We start from the raw sequence: 21632 nt of genomic DNA on the forward strand, positions 1-21632 counted from the left end.
TGTGGGAAAGACTCTGGGGTGACTGTCAGTGATTTTTGCTTTGAGAGTGTTGATTGAGATGTATACAGGAGGTCAGAAGGAGTTGCATCTAGGAGGAATCCTGGAGAATTTTTTTTTAAATATCTGCAACTTACTGGTGCCTTAGCAGCAGCAGCACTTGAAATGTCACGTGGACTGATAATATTTTCTGTGAGCGTGGTGGGATTGCTCCTCCTGTCGGGCAGCAAACGAGCCCCCAACCCGTCCAGAATGGAGAACTCATGATTTTATTCATTTGACTCATAGGATGTATATCTACCTCCAGTTTCTGAAGTTTAAAGGTGTAGTCTGAGAATTTGGGAGTTATGCTTATTATGTTATCTCAGCTGAGCATAAAGACAGGAAATGGAAAGTAACAGCTCGCCTGCTCTCGCTATAAGGAAACCAAAGTCACCTAAATTCACCCTAAAAACACACTCTGTAATGCCAAAGCTGAAGATGGTCACAATTTTGTAAGTTATGACATCATTACAGCTACATGTTCACAGAATAACCAGTTACTAATACTACTAACATGTTAAATTCAAAGTAATGTAATGTTACTTTATCAAAAGTAACATTTTTACATTGTAAGTGTAACATATACACAACATTGTTCTGTAACACTGCAGTGACTCAGTGTGGGTTAGAAATAAGTGACTTGATATTTCAGCAGATGTAAGATGATATCTGTGTAGGTGATATCTTCTGAAGATCAGTAACACATTTGTTTCTTTTATACAGTGTAAAAGATAAACATTTCTAGGCCTGTTGCAGACGGGAGTAATTTATTTCATCGGTGAGAATTAAAGTAAGAAATATGGTCCTGGGTGAATCCTGAAATGAATCCTGAATTACAGGAAAATTCTACAACAGCAAATATGGCATCAGAAACTTAACTTCCGGGAAAGGAAAAAGCTTTTTAAGGAAAGCTTTTTAACCCATTTTCATCAGATTGGACTGCTGATTGCAAACATGTAGTTTTTAATCCCACCACTACCTTTAAAATTAAAGCTCATTTTAATTTTGCATTGCAATAACTGCATGAACAGGTGGCCAGAGGCATTTCAAGATAACTGTTGAGCCCTGAGAGAGCATACAGAGCAGGACAGCTGTTTTCAATCTTCATGGTAAGCTAAGCATCCAAATAGTATTAGTGTTTAAATGATTGATCATTTTTTAACAGTAAATCCAACATTGTGCAGGACTTGTTCTGTCAAGGCGTGATGTATTTTTTAGTTTAATCTGTTGTTCCACATTTCTGAGTATTATCAATTGCAACTAAAAGAGTCAGTGAGTCCGTGTGAATGTGAATTTTACTGTCTTTTTTTCTAGTATGTTGACCATGTAAAACCTTTCCTGTAAATAAAAAAAGTGAGTCATGTCTTACTTTCATAAGACGTATGTGGAAAAAATGTTCAGTTGTTGCAGTTGAAGGTATGTAATTAGTTTCTAATTTGTTTAATTAAGGTAGCAGTTTTTTATTCATTTATTTCTCATCCTTATTATTTAAGAGCAAACATAAAACTCAAAATTTCCCTTGCAATCAATGGCAACTCTAGAAACCTTTGTCATTACTAAATGCTTTATTTTCTCTCTGCTCGGCCTATAGTTGCTGTTTGCTTGTGGGTCTCTCTGCTTTCAGTTTTGTATTTAATACCTGAAAAAACAGCTTCATTGGGTTGAGTTCAGGTGATTGACTTTGCCATTGAAGAATATCACATTTTCTGCATTGTTTGGGTTATTGTCCATGTATACCTATCAGCTGTCACATTATCAGTAAACACCAGTTTCCACTGGTTCCACTGGCAGCCATACGTGCCCATGCCATAACATTACCTCTACAATGTTTGACAGACAACATGCTTTTCTTCGGATCATGGGCTGTTTTTTCTCCTCCCCCTCTTTCCTTTTTCCATCATAAAGGTACAAGTTAACTTTGATTTCTTCTGTCCAAACACTGTTTTTTGTTTTTTTGTTTTTTCCAGAGTTCTGCAGTTTCTTCTAGATGTTTTCTGGCAAAGTCCAATTTGACCTTCTTGTTCGTGTGCTTTGCACCTTTTTGAAAACTGGCTCCTTAGATGACTGTCGATTTTATAATAACATACCTAACTCCACAAGAGTTTTCTTGAGTTGTGAAGCTGATTTTAAACCTGGAAAGAATTCAGTTATTATTTCTTCTTTTTAAGACTTTACCAAGTAGCTAATTTCGCCACTCCTCAAATTTTTACATTTTCCCTGTTAGGTTAGTTTTGTTTTTCCAGCCTAATGGTGGCCTCCATTACTTGGTCCTCATACTGAGGATTCCAGTGAAAAGCTACTAAATGAAACTTCAACACATGGAATCAACTCCAGATCTTTTATCTTCTTATCCTCCTAAGAACCAATAGAAAGGACACAATGAAAAGGATGGGTCTCATGTCTCTAGTCCACTAAGATAAAGTTCTTGTATAATTTAATACACTTTATTTTTTTTACTTGCATACTAGAAAGTAAAAATAGTCAAATCATATTATAGTTTTTAAACGATTGACTGAGTTCACAGAATCACCAGCAGGGGGCACAACAGACTAGAGTACAGCTTTTCCTGCACTGCTCGGCTTCTCAGGACTGAAGAAAAGTGGTCACTATTTAAGAGACAGGTGATTAACACAAGAGTAGGAGTCATTAGTTGGGAAAGCAAACAATGTTGGGATTAAAAGATAACACACCCTGAAGTTGAGCTGCAGCAGCAAACAGTGAATTTTTGTGGTTTCACTCGCATTATCTCCCTGAGCCCTTAAAGCCAGGGCTGTAGCTTTCTGCTCTTTTAAGTGGGTGGATTTTCAAACAGGTCCAGAGCTGCCTGAAGCTTCACAAAACAAAGTGTACACGTTTTACCTGGAGGAGGACAATTTGGTTTTGTTTTTTGCCTTTTTTGCACAATGTTGCTGGTAATTAGACACACCTGTTCAACTCGGTGCATTCAGGTAAAGACTGCAGTCATCGTCGAGAAGTTCAAAATGAGCATGAAAGTGAGCCAGAAAGGCGATTTAAGTGACTTCTGCTGGGATTTTCCTGCACAGCCGTCACTACGGTTTACAGGAAATGATCACGAAAAAGAGGAAATATCCAATGAGCAGCAGTTCTCTGGGTAAACATTAAAATGAAAGAACGGGAAACTGTGGTTTGCTTTCACCTCTGGGCTGGAAAAATTGTACAAAAAGAAAGAAAGAAAAGAAATCAGCTGAGGTGGGAGTCACAGAATGATTTTGTGATCGATTTACATCATTTCCACAAGGGATCAATAAAGTATTCTGATTCTGATTTTTCATAGAAATAACTCATAATAAAAATGTATGGAATATATTTTGTTAATTAGAAAACAAACGTAGCGTTAGAATAATATATTTCTGTTTTTTAAATGTGTAAGCATCTTTAAAAGTCCTATGAAGCGTTGGATTAGGTTGATACTGTGAATAGTAAAATCTTAAAATGGGAGAAATAGATGTTCAGCACTTAACGCTTACATTCCTTGTGTAGTTTTAAGGGATGATCTTGACCACCATGAGCGATTGTGGCAAATGCTGAACATGTGATTGAAAGTCATGCAGCTGGTTGTGGAGCTTGTTTACGGTCTGTACGGTCCGCACTTTCTCCAATCACATGAAGAACTGTAGAAGTTCTCCAGGACAGAGGAGCCTACAAAAGCTTCTCCTGTTTTAAAGGATGGTCACGCCCAGTATTGATTAACTTTGGTTTTTACTGTAAAAACATGTGAGTGATGACGTTATCCTATAATCGCAATTTTAAACATTTTAAAACATTATCCACTCCCCCAGAGACTGAGACTGAATGGTACCACCACCAATCCCAACACAGAGACCCTCTAACTAATGGGACAAAGCAGAAAGCAGTTAGACCCAGTTTTCCCAGAGTATTGTTCACAGTCTGCAGGTGGTCTTACAGTTGAAAAGCTTCTGAAACTCTGGCCTAATGCACCATGTGAAAGAAAGACTCACAGTTTGATGGAGCATGTAGTGACGGGTGAGGTCGGCATGACAGATTTGCAGGTGGTTGACTATACTTTTAAGTAATAGTTAGTAACGGACACTTCGGTGTAGTTTCAAGTAATCCTGATATATCTGTCTGAAGCCCCACACCATTACGCCACCACCAGCACAAAAACTCTGACCCTACCGTCTGAATGTTGCGGCAGAAGTTGAGATTTTTCACAAACAGTGTCCAGTTTTGGCGAGACTGTGTGAATTGTAGCATCAGTAGTGGCACCAGGTGTGGTCCTCTGCTTCTGTGTGTTCAGAAATGCTCGTCTGCATACTTTGGTTGTCACTATTGGTAATTTGAGTTACTGTTACCTTCCTATAAACTCAAAGCAGTAAAACCATTCTCTTCATCAACAAGCCGTTTTCACCCAGACAGTTGTCGCTCATTGGATATTTTCTCTTTTTCTAAATGATCATGTAGGAAAATTCCCGATCACTTTCCCTTCCCTTTCTGCTCAGTTTGAACTCAGGAGGCCGTCTTGACCATGTCTACTTGCCCAAATGGATTAACAGATAACAGATAGACCCAGTTTTGTGGGTTTCCAAGAAATGAGTCACCGAATAAACACTTTAATCAAAAACCGAGTGTAACTGTAATTCAGCGGCTCACAGCTTTTGTTTTAATTCAGAAAGAAATTTTAGAGTCAAAACCAAAACTCAATTCACCACACAAGTAAAATTAAACGTACACTAGCAACTTTTTAAACTCTAGATGTGCAAACTGTCACTTAAAAGTATCTTCTTTTATATTGATGTTCTCTCGTGGTTCACTTTCTTTTTAAAATGTGTCTTTGCTCTGCTCGCTAACCTTTATCTTAATTGATGTTTTTAACAAATAGTGAAAACTGTTATCACTTTTCTTTGAAGTTCAATGAAAACATGCATGTTTTTGTTATAGCCAATTGTTGGAACTATTTTTACAGGCTATATAGTTCAAAAACAAAACAAGGAAACTTTAAAAGTAATTTGGAATCACAGAAACGTACATAATTTGGAATAAAATCAGAGTACAAGTAAAGAAACTGTGGTTTCTTATATTTTGGGTTGATAAAGAGACAAGAAGTGTAGGTTTTACACTCAGTTGCTTTATGTATATGAAGCTAAACAACGGCATCACTTAATCAGGAGTCCAGAGGATAATCTCAACTCTACTGAAGGTCAGTCAAGTCTTAAAAATGTAAATAATTAACATTTAATTTACCCACTGAAAGAGAAAATGCGCTGACCCTGCGGACCCTGAAATGATCCCCTTGAAGGCAGAAATATATGATGTAAATTCTCAGAAGAGCTCAGGGAGAGGGAGCCGCCCCGAGGCCGTCAACACAAGGCTGCTGTGTGTACACATGCCATGTCCTCGCGGATTTGTAGATTTGTCTGTGATACAGGTTGACATGAAGGATAAACATGTAACCTCCTCTGTCCTTGGAAAACTTGTGTGAAGTTGTTCCTATTTTACAGTCAGAGCGGTGACTCTGGAAGCCCACCCACCCCCAACTCCCCAAATATACTGGATGTACTGGAAAAAGTGAGTCATTGCTCCTTATTCCGTCATGAATGAAAGATAAATGCTTTATCAAACCGATCTGGACTAGCAGTATAAACACTTAGTCAGAGTTATGAAGGAATTTCTTGTCCTGTCATGTTGGGACAAGGATACAAGTACCACCCAGTTCAAATGTTGAAAACTGAACATTTAAAAGTGTTTTAAAAATATATGCTAATTTTGTTTAACACTGTCATCTCTTCTTTAAACAACATTGTGTAAATATGGAAAAAGGGTAAAGCATCAACTATTTAATTGAGTGACAAGTCTGGACTGCAGGTAGGTCCTTCTACTCTGTGTAAGTGCCTTAAAAGTAAGTGCTTCAGTGGCCAGAAGGGGCGATTCATCAAGATGGAAATGACCTAGATATGTATAGAAATCCTCTTCCTCCCTCTGTCACATCAGTAAACAGTTTCTGGGTGATTTTATGGGCTCAGAAGCTACTTTGAGGTCATACTGAAATCTTTTGTGGAAAATACACAGGGACCTGGTGATTTCAATTATGCATCAATTGTTTGTTTTTTTTATTCTAGTTAAAGCGTTTACCATTTATATCACAATATTTCTTTAATGAGTGCTGCTGCATTTAATTCGAAGTTACGCTAAACAGAAAAGTAGAAAGCTTCAAGTTGGAGATTTTCAAAAGATTTTTAGAAGATTAAAAGTTTAAAACATCATTTTAAGAGGAAACAGGTTGTGTGATCGTTTTTGCAGCTGGGATTTAGTTTATTGCTGCAGTTTATGATCAAGTTTTGTTTGGAAAAAAACACAGGTCCAGTTAAACTGAAATTAATCTTCCCTTTTCTTCCTTTTAGGTCAACACATTTATGATTTTTGCATGCTTTTGTGGACTCTCCAGGGCATGTAATTATTTGGAATTTAATGGTGATTCAGACCAAACATTAGCAATAATTTAAAAAGCATTATTTGCAGGTACATTTTTAAAAGAAAATGTTTTGGGAACACATTAGCTAGTTTTAGGGGGGAAAGGTGTTGTCAATAATTGTTCATTGTATTTAACTTTTTGTAAAGAATTGAAACATTGTTACCACCTATATGTTCAAAATCTTTACTCATATTCTAGCATATGTGTGTTATGTGAGGAAGCTGGTCCTCTGGAAATGGTTGTAAATGTCAGTCTGTGAGGACGTTTAATTGACTTCTTGCTTTTGATCCATGCTTATAGATATTACAGTTGTCTTTATTTAGCAAGGCTACATTTGTTTCAAGCTTGTGGTCGCCTAGTTGAAGAAGATGGTGTGAGGTTATGATGAATGTGTTCTTTTCTCCGAATTTTGACTGCAGTCGTTGTCCATGGTGCTGATTAAAAGCTGGAAGGCTGCTGTTGATATTAAAGATTATTGGTATATGCTATTATTTTTGCAGCACTCTGTGTTGTGTGTGTGTTTGTGTGTGTGTTTACAAGTAAGACAGTACTGGTAAAGGATTCAGGGTCACCTGATCCAGCCCCAACTATAAGCTTTATGAATAGAAAAAGTTCGAAATTCCAATTGATAAACAACCCACAAAAACATGTCTCTGTGTGTGTTTTAGCTTAAAAGTAGTTACTGAGAGCATAAAGTGCTTACTGGCTTATTTGTTATTTAAATAAAACCATTTGCTTGTGAAAAAAGAACAACTGACTAGTTAAGTCATAAGTTATTACAGTTTTTTTGTTTTTGTCTATTATCACAGTAAAACAACATGAAACTCCAACTTTAGGCCACTACTTAAATATTAATAAGGAGACATCTTAAGACTTTAACCTGGTTTATTCAGACGCGCAACACTAAACTTGTTCTAGAGGTAGGGAAATGTGGAAATTCCTTTTTAAAACAATGATTGAGGGCTAACTCGTAACTTCAGTTTGAAGTTCAGTTCAATATTTTCTGTATTAGGATATAAGGGGGAAAAAAAAAACAAAAAACAAAACCCTGGTCCTTATTATTTTAATCTGCAATAACTTTAAATGTTTTTGCATGACTGTCTCTCACAACATTATGGTCGAGTTTCGACCTGCTCTTCTTTACAGCGTTGCTTCAGTTCATTGAAGTTTGAGCATTCATTTATGCACAGCTCTGCTAAAAATCCAGCATTTCAATCAGGTTGAAGTCCGGACTTTGACTGGACCGTTGCAACACTTTGATTTTCTTTTTAAGCCATCCTGTTATAGATTTGCTGATGTGCTTGGGATCATTGTCCTGTTGCCTAACCTAGTTTCAGCCAGGCTTTAGCTGTCAGACAGGAGGCCTCAAATTTGCCGCTAAAATCAAAAACACAGATCCATCCTGGCTTGCAGGAGTAGTTCACAACTATGTTTTTGCTAATAAGCACAAGTGGCATGTACATGAGTGCAATCTTTGATTCTGAGAAGCAGCAAAGAGTTTTTGTCACTATTAAATTAACCAATATTCAGGTTTTGTTCTCAGTCTTAAATTCTGATCAATAAATTTGAGAAATTCAATATTTAGGCTTAATTTTAAATCTGAATATTTGAGCCAAATCCAAACTGCATCAACACAAAGATGAGCCTCATAGCTATACTGCTTCATCTTATTCAAGGCAGAAGTTTAAACAAAAGACATAAGACAGTGTAAACTTTACACTTTTATTTTTTTTGGAAATACACTAGAAATGTTTACAAAAGCACTGTAGAAACATCTGTGCAGTGTAAATTATCAAAAACTAAAAATGAATATTACTTTGAAATCATTTTGCACCTAACATGACAAGGGAGATTGTCATTTTCAGCAGCAAAACAAATTAGTATATCTATAAAGGAAATGTCTGTTAGTGACTTCAGGATATTGAAATGGGGAAAAAACAAAAACAAAAAACTGTAACAACAAAAAGGATGGTATGGCACTAGTGCTCATCCCTGAAGGAGGGCTTCATTCATCTAGATATGTTACACAATATCGCCGCTTTACTAGGTCAAGATAATCAGCCTTCCAGTAAAAATCACTCCAGTTTGACAGAAATAATTCATTATTTCACAAGCACAAGTTCTCATACTCATCAAACACAAACACCCAAAACTTAAACCACGCCCAACATCGTTACACTCTTTGTTCCCAGTATGGCATACTGGGCCATCTTTTATACCTAAGTGTTTTTCAGTGTAGGGAAGGAAAAAAAAAAGGCTAAATACAAAATGAATTACTATATTACAATACTAATAAAAAAAAGAAAAGGAAAACAACATAAATATTGAAATATTCTGTGGCCACTTGCAAACATCCAGTTTATTTTACACAGCTTTGTATTGCTTTGTCTTATAATACTGAGATTTTTTTTTCTCTGCCCACAAAGAGCATTGATCACTTTTGTTTGTATCGCACTGGGTGAAAATAAAACTAATACCATTAAACATGAAAAATTTCCTTTCCCCCCCCCCCCCTCTCTTTACTCTCGCCTTGATGTAAAAGGCACATACACTCATTCAAGCTCCTGCAACAATGCTCAGATACTTTCACAAAAGTTGTGGCACAAGTTTAAGGAAGGAGGGGAGAGAAAAAAAAAAGAAAGTAGGTTTTGTAACATTATCGCGGAGAGTAAACACAGTGCCGGGGCAGAGCTATAGGGGTTATCTTTGGTCAAGTTGGAATGAGCCAATGGGCTTAAAGGACCGGACTCAAAGGTCAGTATAGTACAGTGGAATGAGAGTGATGGGTCAAACACACAAACGCGATCCTCTGGATTAAGGTCTTTCAGGTTCAAGTCGATGCATTTTTAAAAAGCTGAACAACGATGAACCGCGAGTTTGCACAGGGTGGAGGTCGCATGCGTGTGGACTTTTTTTTTTTCTTAAAGGCCTTGAGTGAATTGATTTCACTTCAGAATGAGACTTCAACACTGTTGGAAATATTTGCTTTTGTGAACTGATACCACTATCTGTCCATTGAGTCTATAGCGAGAAAGATGGTTAGTCTGACTGTGCCGAAACTGAAAATAAAGGGAAAAAGCTGGCATGCGAAGGATCCTGACATTTGCCGAATTATTTTAATTTTTTTAATTACTTTTGCAAGGTAAATCTTGGATACCACAAATTAAAGCTGGATACAGGTGTTTTATATACTAAATCAGCCCATCAGCATTGTAAGTGGTTACCTTGGACAACTTTTCTGGAGACTTAGAAGGCTACAGCTCCTCAGAAAGCATGACCAAGAAAGATTACACAACTAAATACCAACAAGCATGGATTATAACTAATGTGGCTTTTCTTCATTGGACAGCGCAGAAAGCACCAACTGAGGGCTTAAGTGCTCTTAGAGTAGATATTCAGTCTGTGTTATCTAAATAATGACCAAAATGGATCACCGTCTTAGAAATGCTGAATTGGTTTTGTTACTGCTGGAAAAGCAAGACAAGCTTTTTTCTGTTTCCTAGCTTCAAGCTAAGTTATGCTAACTGGCAGCAGGCCATAGTCTGAAAGGACAGAGTGGCATTTAAATGTTCACCAGAAAGCAAATGTGTGTCTTTTCCAAACTTGCATTAAAGGACTCTCGACCACAGCGTTATTAAACCCAAACTCCGACTCCAGCCCCCTTCCAGATGACAATGAAGTGGCTCGGCCCGTTTGAGAACCTCCAGGCAACTGTTTGCTAATAAAACCCTCAAAGATACATGTGATATGGTCATATCACCTGCCAACAGATGAAAGAGAGGTTACAAAATATCTGTACTCATAACTGTAACTGCTCTAATTCCAATAAATGGCAGCAAACTGTGCTCAGGTGTCAGAGGGTTGGTTTAAAAAAAAAAATAAAAAAAAAGCCCCTGTGGTTCAACCCGAAATTTCATGTGAGCACATGTGGACCCCACATACAGATACATGTTCATAGGTTATGGCATTTTTAGCAGCAATAACAAATACAAAAGTATATCAAAAAAGAAGACACTCCTTGTGCTGAACACAAGTAACACAGAGGCATGGATGTCCGCTGTCCATTTACAACAACATCCATCAAAAACAATACTAGCCAGGACAAACTGTTGAAATGTTCTTAACATATGGACCACTTTGCATTGTCAGGACAAAACATGACAAAAAACACAAACAAAAAGACAAGAAGTGAAAATATACAGGGCACAATTTCCAGGCAAAGTGCAGGGAACTTTTCCACGCAGACAGTATTATGGCCTTAAATTCACTTCCCCACTGGCTTCCATCGCCTGTGGGCTGGAAGGCGTGCCTGACGTGAAACGTGAAATGTAAGACAGACAGTGATTCGAGCGCTGCGTGCCGAGTTTGCCTTCCGTGTCTATAGCTCCTTGGCAAACTGAATGAACAGCGAGTGGTCACGGCACACGACAGTGTCTTTGACAGATCAGCTGTAAATACATTTACATAACAGGACCAAAGGGGAAAAAAAAATACAACCCTCCCCCTCCCAAAAAACCCCCCAAAAACGGTAGGCTTGTGTGAGGACTGGTTTTAGCAATCCAAATTGTGCTTTCTCTAATATGTAACAGTGTAGACGTGCAGGAGCGCGAACACCAGAGCAAGATTAGTGTCTTTCAGCACACCGAGAAGGACTGCTTGCTGGATTTGGTCAGAGGTATTTCATCAGTTCCCCTTTACATATGTACAAGATTTTTCCAGCTTATTTGAACGATGCACGAAAATAAAGAACACGCTGAACCATTGTAAGGCAGAAAACTGGTTCAAGACTCCCTCGTAAGTTCTGTGGGTGTTCATTTTTTCTTCCTTTTTGTTTTGAAGTGTTCAGTGATGCTCAGTGCCATTTGTCCTATCGGTTTTACAGCTAACGAGTGAAGGTCTCAACCGAGGACTCGGATATAGCTGACGTCTGAATAATTCCATTTTTAAACCAGTGTTTTTTCTTCTGGGAAAGACAAATAAAAATGAGTCAAGGAGGAAGCAATTACAAAAAAAACGTTTCTGGTGTTTCACTTTATCACGCTTATGTTAGGGGAAAAAAAAATATTTGCACGTTGTCCATGAAAACAGGACACTGAAGTGTAAGATAAGGTCCACACACACGTTCACTGACTGATACTAGAAGTCCTGTGTGTGTGTGTGTTCGTGTGTCTCTGTACTATTCCATTATCTTAGGGAAAAAGGCAAATGGTTTGGCTCAGTCTGTTCCACGTATAAAAGAAAATACCAGGCTAGGAAAACCGCCAAGTCTTCTGAGCTCAGACTTTACTCTGCAGGGATTTTCTAATCTGTTATCTTAAAGTTTTCTCCTCGGACAACACTGACTGACAGGATAGAGAAGGAATGCGACAGTAGCAACACCCCCACTGTTGTTCGCGTGTATGCAAAATGCTCTGCGTGTCTTGTTAACCGTTAAATTTTTGCTCAGAAGGTCATGCATCAGAGTGCTAGAGTGACACCTATGTATGCTACCATGTTCCCTCAGAAGAATTACAGGAAATAAAGAAAGCCGCGTCCTGGCTGAGCCCACCCGGCCAGTCCCTTTATCTTTTAGGGCCAACCAGGACAGAAATGAGGATTAGAGTGCAGGGTTGTTGGTTGTGCTGCAGCAGGCATAGAGGGCCATGCTCAGCAGGTAGAGTGGAGGAGGACAGACAGTCTTAAGAAGGCTCAGTGAGAAGAGCAATGTCTTTGTTGACTAAACAATTACTGGGGTTTGTGTCCAACTGCTTTCCCCAACCCCCAAAGTGAAGTGAAAATGAGCCCACTGTTTATGCAACCCCCCGCCCGCCCGTTATAACGTGAAACCCTCGTTCTGCTTCCTCAGCCCCCTTCCTGAGGGGATCCTCGATCAACACTTCTGTGCCTCCACTGGAGACATGGCAATGTAGGAACCGTTCTTCATTGGCTGGCTGGCCGGCGTCTCTGACGATTCGTCTGTTTTGTCGCTGACCGGAGTGTAGGCCGTGTCATCTTTCGCCGTCTGCGCGTGGAGAATTGAGGATAGACGTCGTCAGTACAAACAACAGAAGTGGCAAAAAGTCTGCTCATTAACATTAAAGATATGAATAAATGCTCTGAAATGTTTACACTACAATGCAAATGTGCACCAGTAGTACAAAAACAAAGCCACCACAGAAACATTAACTTAAATTAGGAATAATAATAATAATAATAATAATAATAATAATAATAATAATAAGGACAATGACAACTACTGTGAGGTGAGAAAATGTCCCATAATGATAATTAAAATGATAACAATGAGAGATGGTGGATAACAAATTAAAAAGGAGAACAGAAAACAAGGCAAAACTGAAGACTTACAGCAAAAGAATGAAAAGCTTCAGCAAAATCAATACGTTTTACTTCATTCTAAAACAGAAAAGGAAAAAAGGGGGGTTACAGAAAATTAAAATTAGAACATGGTTAATACAACATTTCTTCACATTGCAATTAAGCATCAACATCCTCTTTGTGCCGACATATAAACTTGGATGCACATGCGCATGTTCAGGAACAGCTCTTGGAAATATTTGCTTTTGTAGATGAGACAGTGCTCGGCTTAGCACAGGGGTGCACAGCTGGCCTGGCTCCATCTCCAAATCTCTCAGATCATTTATATTGTGTAATCAAAAGCCAGAGAAGAAGGTGCCTGCAGGTAAATTTCTGCTTCTATTTTTTTCTGCTAAGCTAGGCAAGCTGTCCTCACGATTAAGTTTCATATGTGGCCACGCAGAGACGCACACAGTGGTATCAATCTCATTTAAGAGATTAGCAACAGAAGCAAATAGTTCTTCAAGCTATTCCTGTAACATGTAGCAGGCCTCCTTCTGCACACAGAATAGCAAACTGTAATAATCTGAGAGCTGGGGCTTCAAACTAGCAGTCCTGCACTGTTAGAGATAACAGGGGGAACATGTGTTGTACATCATCTCTAGGCTACTATCGTTCAATGAACTGGAGCTACTACGCTACATTCATGTCTGGTCTGACTGAAAGGAAATGTTGGACAACTTTTGCTTCCTGAATTCAAACATGCATCAGCTGTTAGGGAACGTTCAACAAGGAAAAAAAAAAAAAAAAAAAATCCCAACCCGCATCACGTGATCCATTCGTATTGTGGAAAACTGCTCATGCTGACTTTGCTGCACAGATATCATGCAATGTGTTAGTTAACATGCACGCAGCTGTGGGTTAAACTTGCAGCTCCTCAGGGTCAATGGTAGAGGAAGTTGTTGTCCATGCAAGAACCAAATGATCAAACCCTTTAAGACTAGTGTTTACTGCAACTTATGACTAACGTCTAACTACCAGACTTAGTTATACTGTGAGATAATGTCAGTGGGCAGCAAACACACCTCAAAACAGAGTAACTCTATCATTACTGCAGATTAGTTCACGGCAGAATGTGGCAGTCCCTACCTTCTTCTGGCGGTTTCGGCAGAACAAGACGAGAAACACGAGCAGCAGGATGATGCCCAAGCCCACGATGAGGACGGGGAAGTTGGACACAAGAGTCACGATGAGGAGCAGTGACCTCATCTGGGCTGCTGACTCATCGTCAATAGTCGCCGTCTAGAGTTGTGAAAGATGACAGTACTGACTAAGCAGTTCACTCGCGGTTAGTCAAACACGTTAAGCTGTGCTAAAAGATTAGATCCTCACCTCATTGACGAACATGATGGGGAAAATGGTCTCGGTGATGTTCTTCGTTTTGCTGCGGGGCAGAAAGACAAGCACGGCGAGGTCAGGGGGAGACATCTGGCTCAACATGTGGCTGAAATGGTGTCACAGTGTATGTGGCAACAGTAAACAGTGGATCAGAGTTCAACAAAGCCTGACTTACGGAAAGCCTTGGACTCTCTTCAGAATGATGTTGAGCTGAGCTCTCTTACAGGCACGAATGGGAACTCCTGCCGTCTACGAAGAGGAGAGCAAAGACAAAAATTGGGGAACAAGTTTAATTTTCTCTTTTTCTTTTAAGAAAAACTGCAGCAACAAGCATGAAAACCCCCGCAAAACTAAACAACAGAATTTAGAGGCCAAGTTAGACAGTATCAGAGAAATATGTGTTTATAATTCCCAAACTATGAGATACTTTAGCTATTGTTTGAAAACTTTCTTTTCCTTGTTTGGATTACTGTACGCATGATATCACATAGATATTCTTCTCCCCCCATCGTCAGAAGAATGCGATCGCTGTCGTCTTTCCATCTTTGTGTATTATTTGAATCTTTATTTAACCAGGAAGTGAAACTCTTAGCCACCAAGTCACAATGCTACCGCAAGTATGTGCTCTGAGCATTTCTCAGCAGAAACAAGGAGGGTGGTGGGACCATTCTGATGCAAAAGTAGATCACAAAAAAAAAGCAAAATCTGTTATTTTAACATCACGTGCAATTTGAAAAGTGACTTGTGCATGAAAATATAAAGATAAAAAAAAAAACCTCAAGTAAAAGACTTAATTTAACTCACTCAATGTTAAAGTGATGCCCTGTTTATGTGGTAGGGATGATCAGTACAATAGCAATAACAATTCAAACTATAATAATAATAATAATAATAATAATAATAATAATAATAATAATATAGCTGAACGTTTTTTGTTTTTTTTATAGGAGTGAAAAACAAAAAATAATGTTGCATGCGTGTTGAGCACTGATCAGTAAAATTACTTATAATGAGCCGAACACAAAATAAAATGAAGTCCGAACAAAAACAAATAGAGCGATTAACCCTCCCCTCAAAAAAAAAAATTAAAAAAAAAAAAAAAAAAAATCATAAAGCAACCACTCTAATTTGGAAGGACAGATCGAAGTCCATTACACACCCATTAGTCATGATAACAGCACTGAGTGTTCAACATACCGGCTGCAGATCAAGATACGTCTCGTGCTCCTCCTTGTTGGGGTTAAGGCCATCAATGGCGTTGATGTAAGCGGGGTCAGCCTGATAAAAGTGTGGGAAGGACACCACGATGGGAGCGCCTTGAGGGAAACAAATCAGAGTCATATTTCTATCTATAGATTAAAACATCAAGGGTCAAGGAAAAAACGATAAAAGTAGTAACTTAAGATAACAGCCAGTGCTTTGTGTGACGGAAACATGCACTCGTGACTGTAAACGATATAATAGAAATGATAGCTAATGAATGTGTGTTTTAGGTTTTATTGAGCGTTGGTAATGATTAGCTGAGAACGCTGCTTTTCTTTAAAAACAAGAAAACTAATGTGATCAGTCCTTTAGCAAAGAAGACGTTACTCCTTAAAATGACGCATTAGCAAAACAGAAACACGAAGATGCTCTGTCATAGGAGTAAAGTATAAATAGTCGTTTTCATTTAGTCAAAATGAAACTGATTTTTTTTCCCCCTTTTTTCTTTAAAACATATTTAGATTTTAGAAAGTGTTGAGCACTAAATATTTCTCCACATCAGATCAAAAAAAACATTTAGATGTGGTTTGAAATGCAACATCCTCATCTTTTCATCTTAGTCTGGACCCTCTGGCAGACAAAGTGTCGGTACAAGAAATGCTGGAAGAAAAGTCACGTTGGAAAGCCGAGTCTCCAATTATGGAGATGGGTCGGTGATGTCTGCATGCACAAATCTTGAACACTTGCAGCGTGGACAGTCTGTGCTAAAGATTTGATTTGAGAATTTAATCTCATTTGATTGTAGCCTAAACAAATTTCCTTTAATTATATTAATTCAACCTTTGAAAGCTGCTGTTTCTAAAAAAAAAAAAAAAAAAAAAGAAAGAAAAAAAAAAAGGTGGGTGCAGGTTGTAACTGTCACATCACTGCTACAGTGAATAATGTTTTTTTCTTGTGGTTACAGCACTCAGACAGTTTCAGGATGACACCACTTTGCATATCACAGCAGGCCTTGATGTTGATTTGCTGAAATGTCACACCACAACAGAGTTTCCTTTACATTTGAATTGCAGGAAGTGATGCCAACAGCCAATTGTGTTCGATTACAGCTGAGTTTAATCAGCAGCAGCCTAATATAAAACCATAAAACATTTCCTATTTAAGACTCTTACAGTGTGGATTTTTTCACTCAAATGTAATAAAACTATAAAAGTAATTAATCAAATGAACAAACAGGAAAGTTTAGAGGTTACGGTATAGCATCTTTCCTTAAAGCCCAGTTAAGATCATGTTATCAGAACAACTGTACTTCCCTTAATAACCACCATAAAATAGTTCAATATTTTAACTGTGCCGACTGCAATCTCAGTCGGCACAGTTAATTATTGAACCACTGAGTAAAATCTGGCCTGCTCAAACAGTGGGAATGTCAGATAGCAGCCAGGGCACAGGGTTGCTGAGTGGAAAGACCTTTTTGAGGGGTGGGGGAAATGAGGAGAAAAACAAAAATGTGTCATGGGGCCAGTGTGTGGGGGAATTGGGTAATTGTGGCAAGGGAGAGGCTGATGGTGGGATGGCTCGGTGCTCCTACCTTCTCGACAAACGCTGACTTTAAGCACCCCGGTGCCGAGACAGTCACCAGCTGGCACACAGAAGCCCGCGTTGGCGGGGTTGTTTTTGGGGCTCATGAGGACGTCATTAGGGGGTGCAAAGCGGTACGCTTGAATCCCTTTCACCTCCACGTCTTCCACATAGGCTAAATGAATAGACCTGAGGAGAGAAAGAAAGCACTCATCACTTAAGGACTTCAGGATGGGTTTAATAAAGACCTCAAGTGCCATTCAAGAAGGAAATAGTTCTCTTTATATTTAGAAATCTTCTAAACAGAATAAAGAATGACAACACTCATTTCCTGTTCAATCTTGGCATGTCTGGGCCTAACTCTTTCCAACTCAGTTTCTACTGGATGCCTTCTCAGAAGTTGCCCTTATCAGTGTGTTTGTAAGCACACACTGTGCGACTCAGTTGGCATTTCCTTTCATTAACCTCGGTTGAAGTTCTTGTCCTCACCCCACCGGGTGCTTTGCCTGTAAACAAATTTAAAGCCACATAAGGATGCACACCTGCAGAGATCAGCAGCGAAGATGTAGAGCAACTCGTTCCTGTTTATCAGCGGGTGGAAAACTGCGCCATCGGTGCCGTTAATCATGTTGCTCTGATTGGATGACCACCACGACATTTCCCTGTTGATCAAGAAGAACCAGATATTAATTTGTACAAAAAAAATAAACAAGTATTAGTACTGCTCTAGTTTGCAATTCCACAAAAAAGCAAATATTAAAAGAAATTATACTCATTTAACCCCCCACCCCACCCCCCAATTCTTCCTCAGAATTATTTTGCAACTCGTTCTCAGCCTTCACCTTCTACAACAATACAATCTTCCTGAAAGCTGAAATAAACAGGGGAAACCCATAAATATTTCACATCTCTCACAGCTGAGAGACATTATGTTTTTGGCCTTACTCACATTTCCGGTATTATACGACAAGTGAATAGAAAGCAGGGAATTATCAAGGTCTCTCGAGCTGAAAAATCTAACTGCTGACTGCGATTACACCCATACCGCCACTGTGCTACAGAGTCACTACAACAGCAGCCATTTTGTACGAAAAAGGAATTTCAGTATAGTTTGACCGTTTTTGTGTCAGAAACCGAGTATTTCGGTATTGCTTCATCAAAGTGAGTACTTTTTTCAGCACACACAGTACTCTAAACACACATTCAAAGTGCAAGGTTGATGTACATGTCCAAATATCCATTTTGCAACCCCTCTCCCCCTAAAGCCAGGGAGCAAAGACTTTCCCCTCTGGACTTTCGGATGAACATTGCATAACGTAGTAAATGCTATTAAGCTGCGTGGAAGGAAGAGGAAGCCATTTGCCGGCTAGAAAGTGTTTCCTACCATTCAAGAAACAATGAAAATAAAAGAGTTTATATAAAGACAATTGAAAGTGGCCTGTATGAGTTTTTACCTCAGGCCGTTCCACGTGTCGATCTTCCCATAATCCAAGTAATTCTGCTCACCGGTGTGGAACACAAACTCTCCTTCATGGGTGCCGTTTTTCTGTTGAACAGACAATAAAACTGCTGTCAGCTGCTGTGATAGAAAACTGTGCGGGATGGTAAACAGATATTCTGCTGCTATAAGAACATCAGCAAAAAAATGTGATTCAGCTTTTGTATTTGTCAGCGCAACCACAAGTAACCAAGTGAAGATTAAACTTCAGTTTAAATCAATATTTTGAACAACAAACTGATCAGAAATCAGTTCAAACACAAAAAGGCCAAATACATAAATTTTCTGTTACCAAAAAAAACTAAAAAACAAACAAACAAACAGACTAACAAACAGACTAACAAATTAGTAATTGTCTTTAAGTCACTCTAAATGCTACACTCAGGATCACGTGGTTGTGGCGTCGCTAAGATGCGAACAATACTCTATAAACAGGAAATAAAAATGTCATCCATCAGCATGTGAGCATTCAGAATTTTCTTACATGACATTACCACAGACTTCCTCTTGTGTGACTAACCCCTAAGAACAAGAGAAACAAAAAAATCTCTGGAAACAACAAAGTGAGTAAAACTTAAATGGCAGCTGAGCTTACCTTCCACATTAGCCCAAAATATTCATCTACTTCAGGCTTCAAGGAGTGGACTTTTGTGAGAAGAGGGTCTTTAAAGCCCCACAGAACCTCGTGCACAGTGCGGGTCATGAACAGTTCAATACCCAGGCTGTTTATGTACATGGAAACAATAGTTCGCAAGAAGAAGGAGTAGGAGTTCAGCTCGTTCATTATTGCCTAAGGAAGACGGACAAAGAGAACAATGCTACCATCAGAAGGCTGGAGGCAAAAGGTGAGAGTGCTCCCATCACACACAGTGGAAAAGATCACTGAGTCATTAGTTGCATCTTCCTTGGCCTGCTGCCTTCTGTTTATCCGTTCAAAAAAATGAAAATGCTACAATGAAAATTTTGGGAACATGCGTTTGGATGTCATCCAAAATCTATATGACCTTTCTGCTTCTAGTCATAGAAATCCATTCGCTCACCACAAACGGGATGTTGACAGTCCTGACGATGTCAACCTGTGGGTCTCCGACGGACTTCTCAGGCACAAAGACAAAAGTCTTTGGGTTCAAGGCGTAAACCTTGGTGCCATTTTCCAGGAAGGTTACATTTTCCCGTGGCCTGTACTCCCTGGGGTGGACAGGACATTTGTCAGTTATTCCAAGTTTCTTTTGTTTTGATTTCACACATCAAAATAACTTCAGATGAGTTTCCTTAAACAGGGCTTTTGCAAACATGGCTAAAATATTTCACTTTTCCAACATTACATATTACAGACGCATTTAAATTTCTTCACAAACTAACCTGTAAGTATAAGGTCCGATCTGTTTAACAGATGCCTTCCCACCTGCCATGAACACCTCTGGATTGGTGACGTTGAAGAAGTAATACTCCATATAAACAGGTGGAGGTGGATTCTTCCATGACTCGAACACTTGGCTCTTCTCTGTTAAAGTAATTTCCTATCAACAAAAGAAAAGAAAAAAAACATTCAAAAACAGGAAAAACAGGAATAATATCTCCCAAAGCATGAAGTGATGAGAATGTTGCTGCGCTGCATTTGATATTAGGAGTGCTTTCTTTTTCCTAGTCTCAAAGAGGGCCATCTGAAAGAACACACGGCACCTTTCAGCAAGGAGCTGGTGCCGGGCCAACACCTCAAAACCCAGAGGGAAGCAGAGGAAAGTCCTTCACAGCTGAAAAACCATCAGCACAGCCAGCCTTAGCAAAAACTGAGCACAGTCTTCCAACTTCAGCAAGCCTAGGCAAGTATTTGACAGTGGGTTTTCAGTCCGCCCACGGTACTCGCATATTGGAATGAGAAAACATTGCACTTAGTGGCGTTAGCCATCATACTGGATGCAGGATGTCAGGTAAGATTTGTAGCCAAAATACAGAAAAACAAAATGACCACAAAAATGCTGAAAACAGCTTCAGACATTTCCCAGATTCTTTGGCTAAACTCCTATGGGAAAAACCTAAACAACAATGAAGGTCTCTAGTACATAAACCGTCTGTAAGATTAACCTGGACACCACATGGCTGAACATGAGGAACGGTAACAATTAACTTGAACTGCCAGCTGTAAAAAAAAAATTAAAGACCTTCAAGCATGTTGACCGTTCGTTGACCAGAAAAAACAAGCAAACACTTTTTTCCCCTCCCATTCCTGCCAGTTTTCTAAACTTAGTGTGGAGAAACGACCCTCTTCCCTCTGTGTCTTTCATTCCTCAAATGATTTGTCGGCTGAGCGGTGCTCTTTAGAGATCCTATACATAGTCCTCTATGGCTTCTCACGGGCACTTACTGTTGTGAAACTATAGCTTAAGGTGTGGCTGCACTTCCTGTTTGGGTTAACATCTTGTTTTACTTAAAGCTATTGTTTTCCGACCTTTGTTACATCAGTTCCTCTTTTCCTGCTTAAGAAAACCACATATCAGATTATCACAGGGGTCAGCTAAAATATCTACTTTGATCAAGTTAGACAACTGATTAAAGAGGGGAACATAAGATTAAAGCAAACTACAACTAAGTGAAAAAGACAAATTTAGCAGATTTAGTGTTGATGAGATTAAAGATTTGACCCTTTTTGTCTTCTGTTCAAACCTGACTACAATCAGCAATTAGTTTCTTTGCCGATTAGTATTTATTCTGTGAAAAATAGTGCAATGTAAATTATTCAGAGACCGAAATTGTGAATAATTACTTTCAGCCTGACACCCCAGGCAGATGACTATCCAGTATGTGGAAGAACAGAACTTGAGGTACTTAAGAAGTGAGACTCTCTTGAGTTTTGAAGATCCTGTTTCTTAATTAAGAGCTCGAATAAATCTGCATGAAGTGAGAAAGAGTGCTACCATCATAAGATGTGTCCACGCGCTAAACAACAAGCAAAAATGACCCAATTTGTTCCCTTTTAAAAGAAAGCGTCTCACTTTCGAAACAGGTTTGAGTCAACGTCGGGCTTTTTCTGTGTGACAGCCTGCATGGATCCCTGTGTTTGCCAAACCTTGAACAAAGGTCTTCGGAAAGTCCTTCATCAAAGTTGTATTAACATAATTTATCTCTCAGAAAAACCTTGAAATAGAAAAAAAAAAAAAAAAAAAAAAA

General features: G+C 38.9%; 1 protein-coding gene across 2 annotated transcripts in view; it reads right to left on the reverse strand.

The window, feature by feature from the left end:
* Positions 1 to 8770: 8770 nt before the first annotated feature.
* scarb2a (scavenger receptor class B, member 2a) overlaps positions 8771 to 21632 on the reverse strand; it is a 16094-nt gene continuing 3232 nt past the window's right edge. Inside the window, exons 2-13 of one of the 2 annotated variants that reach the window (XM_005753746.2) lie at positions 19827 to 19984; positions 19505 to 19652; positions 19060 to 19254; positions 18421 to 18512; positions 17509 to 17628; positions 16977 to 17155; positions 15380 to 15498; positions 14358 to 14431; positions 14177 to 14228; positions 13934 to 14086; positions 12836 to 12883; positions 8771 to 12491 (exon numbers count right to left, since the gene is read on the reverse strand). In XM_005753746.2, coding sequence (XP_005753803.1) covers positions 12360 to 12491; positions 12836 to 12883; positions 13934 to 14086; positions 14177 to 14228; positions 14358 to 14431; positions 15380 to 15498; positions 16977 to 17155; positions 17509 to 17628; positions 18421 to 18512; positions 19060 to 19254; positions 19505 to 19652; positions 19827 to 19984 — 1470 coding nt within the window. In that variant the 3' untranslated portion in view covers positions 8771 to 12359. The remainder of the gene's footprint in view (positions 12492 to 12835; positions 12884 to 13933; positions 14087 to 14176; positions 14229 to 14357; positions 14432 to 15379; positions 15499 to 16976; positions 17156 to 17508; positions 17629 to 18420; positions 18513 to 19059; positions 19255 to 19504; positions 19653 to 19826; positions 19985 to 21632) is intronic. The other variant, XM_005753747.2, reaches the window with a different exon arrangement.

Source organism: Pundamilia nyererei, unplaced genomic scaffold (genome assembly GCF_000239375.1).
Source record: "Pundamilia nyererei isolate P.nyererei 1_Seehausen unplaced genomic scaffold, PunNye1.0 scaffold00460, whole genome shotgun sequence".
Lineage (NCBI taxonomy): Eukaryota > Metazoa > Chordata > Actinopteri > Cichliformes > Cichlidae > Pundamilia > Pundamilia nyererei.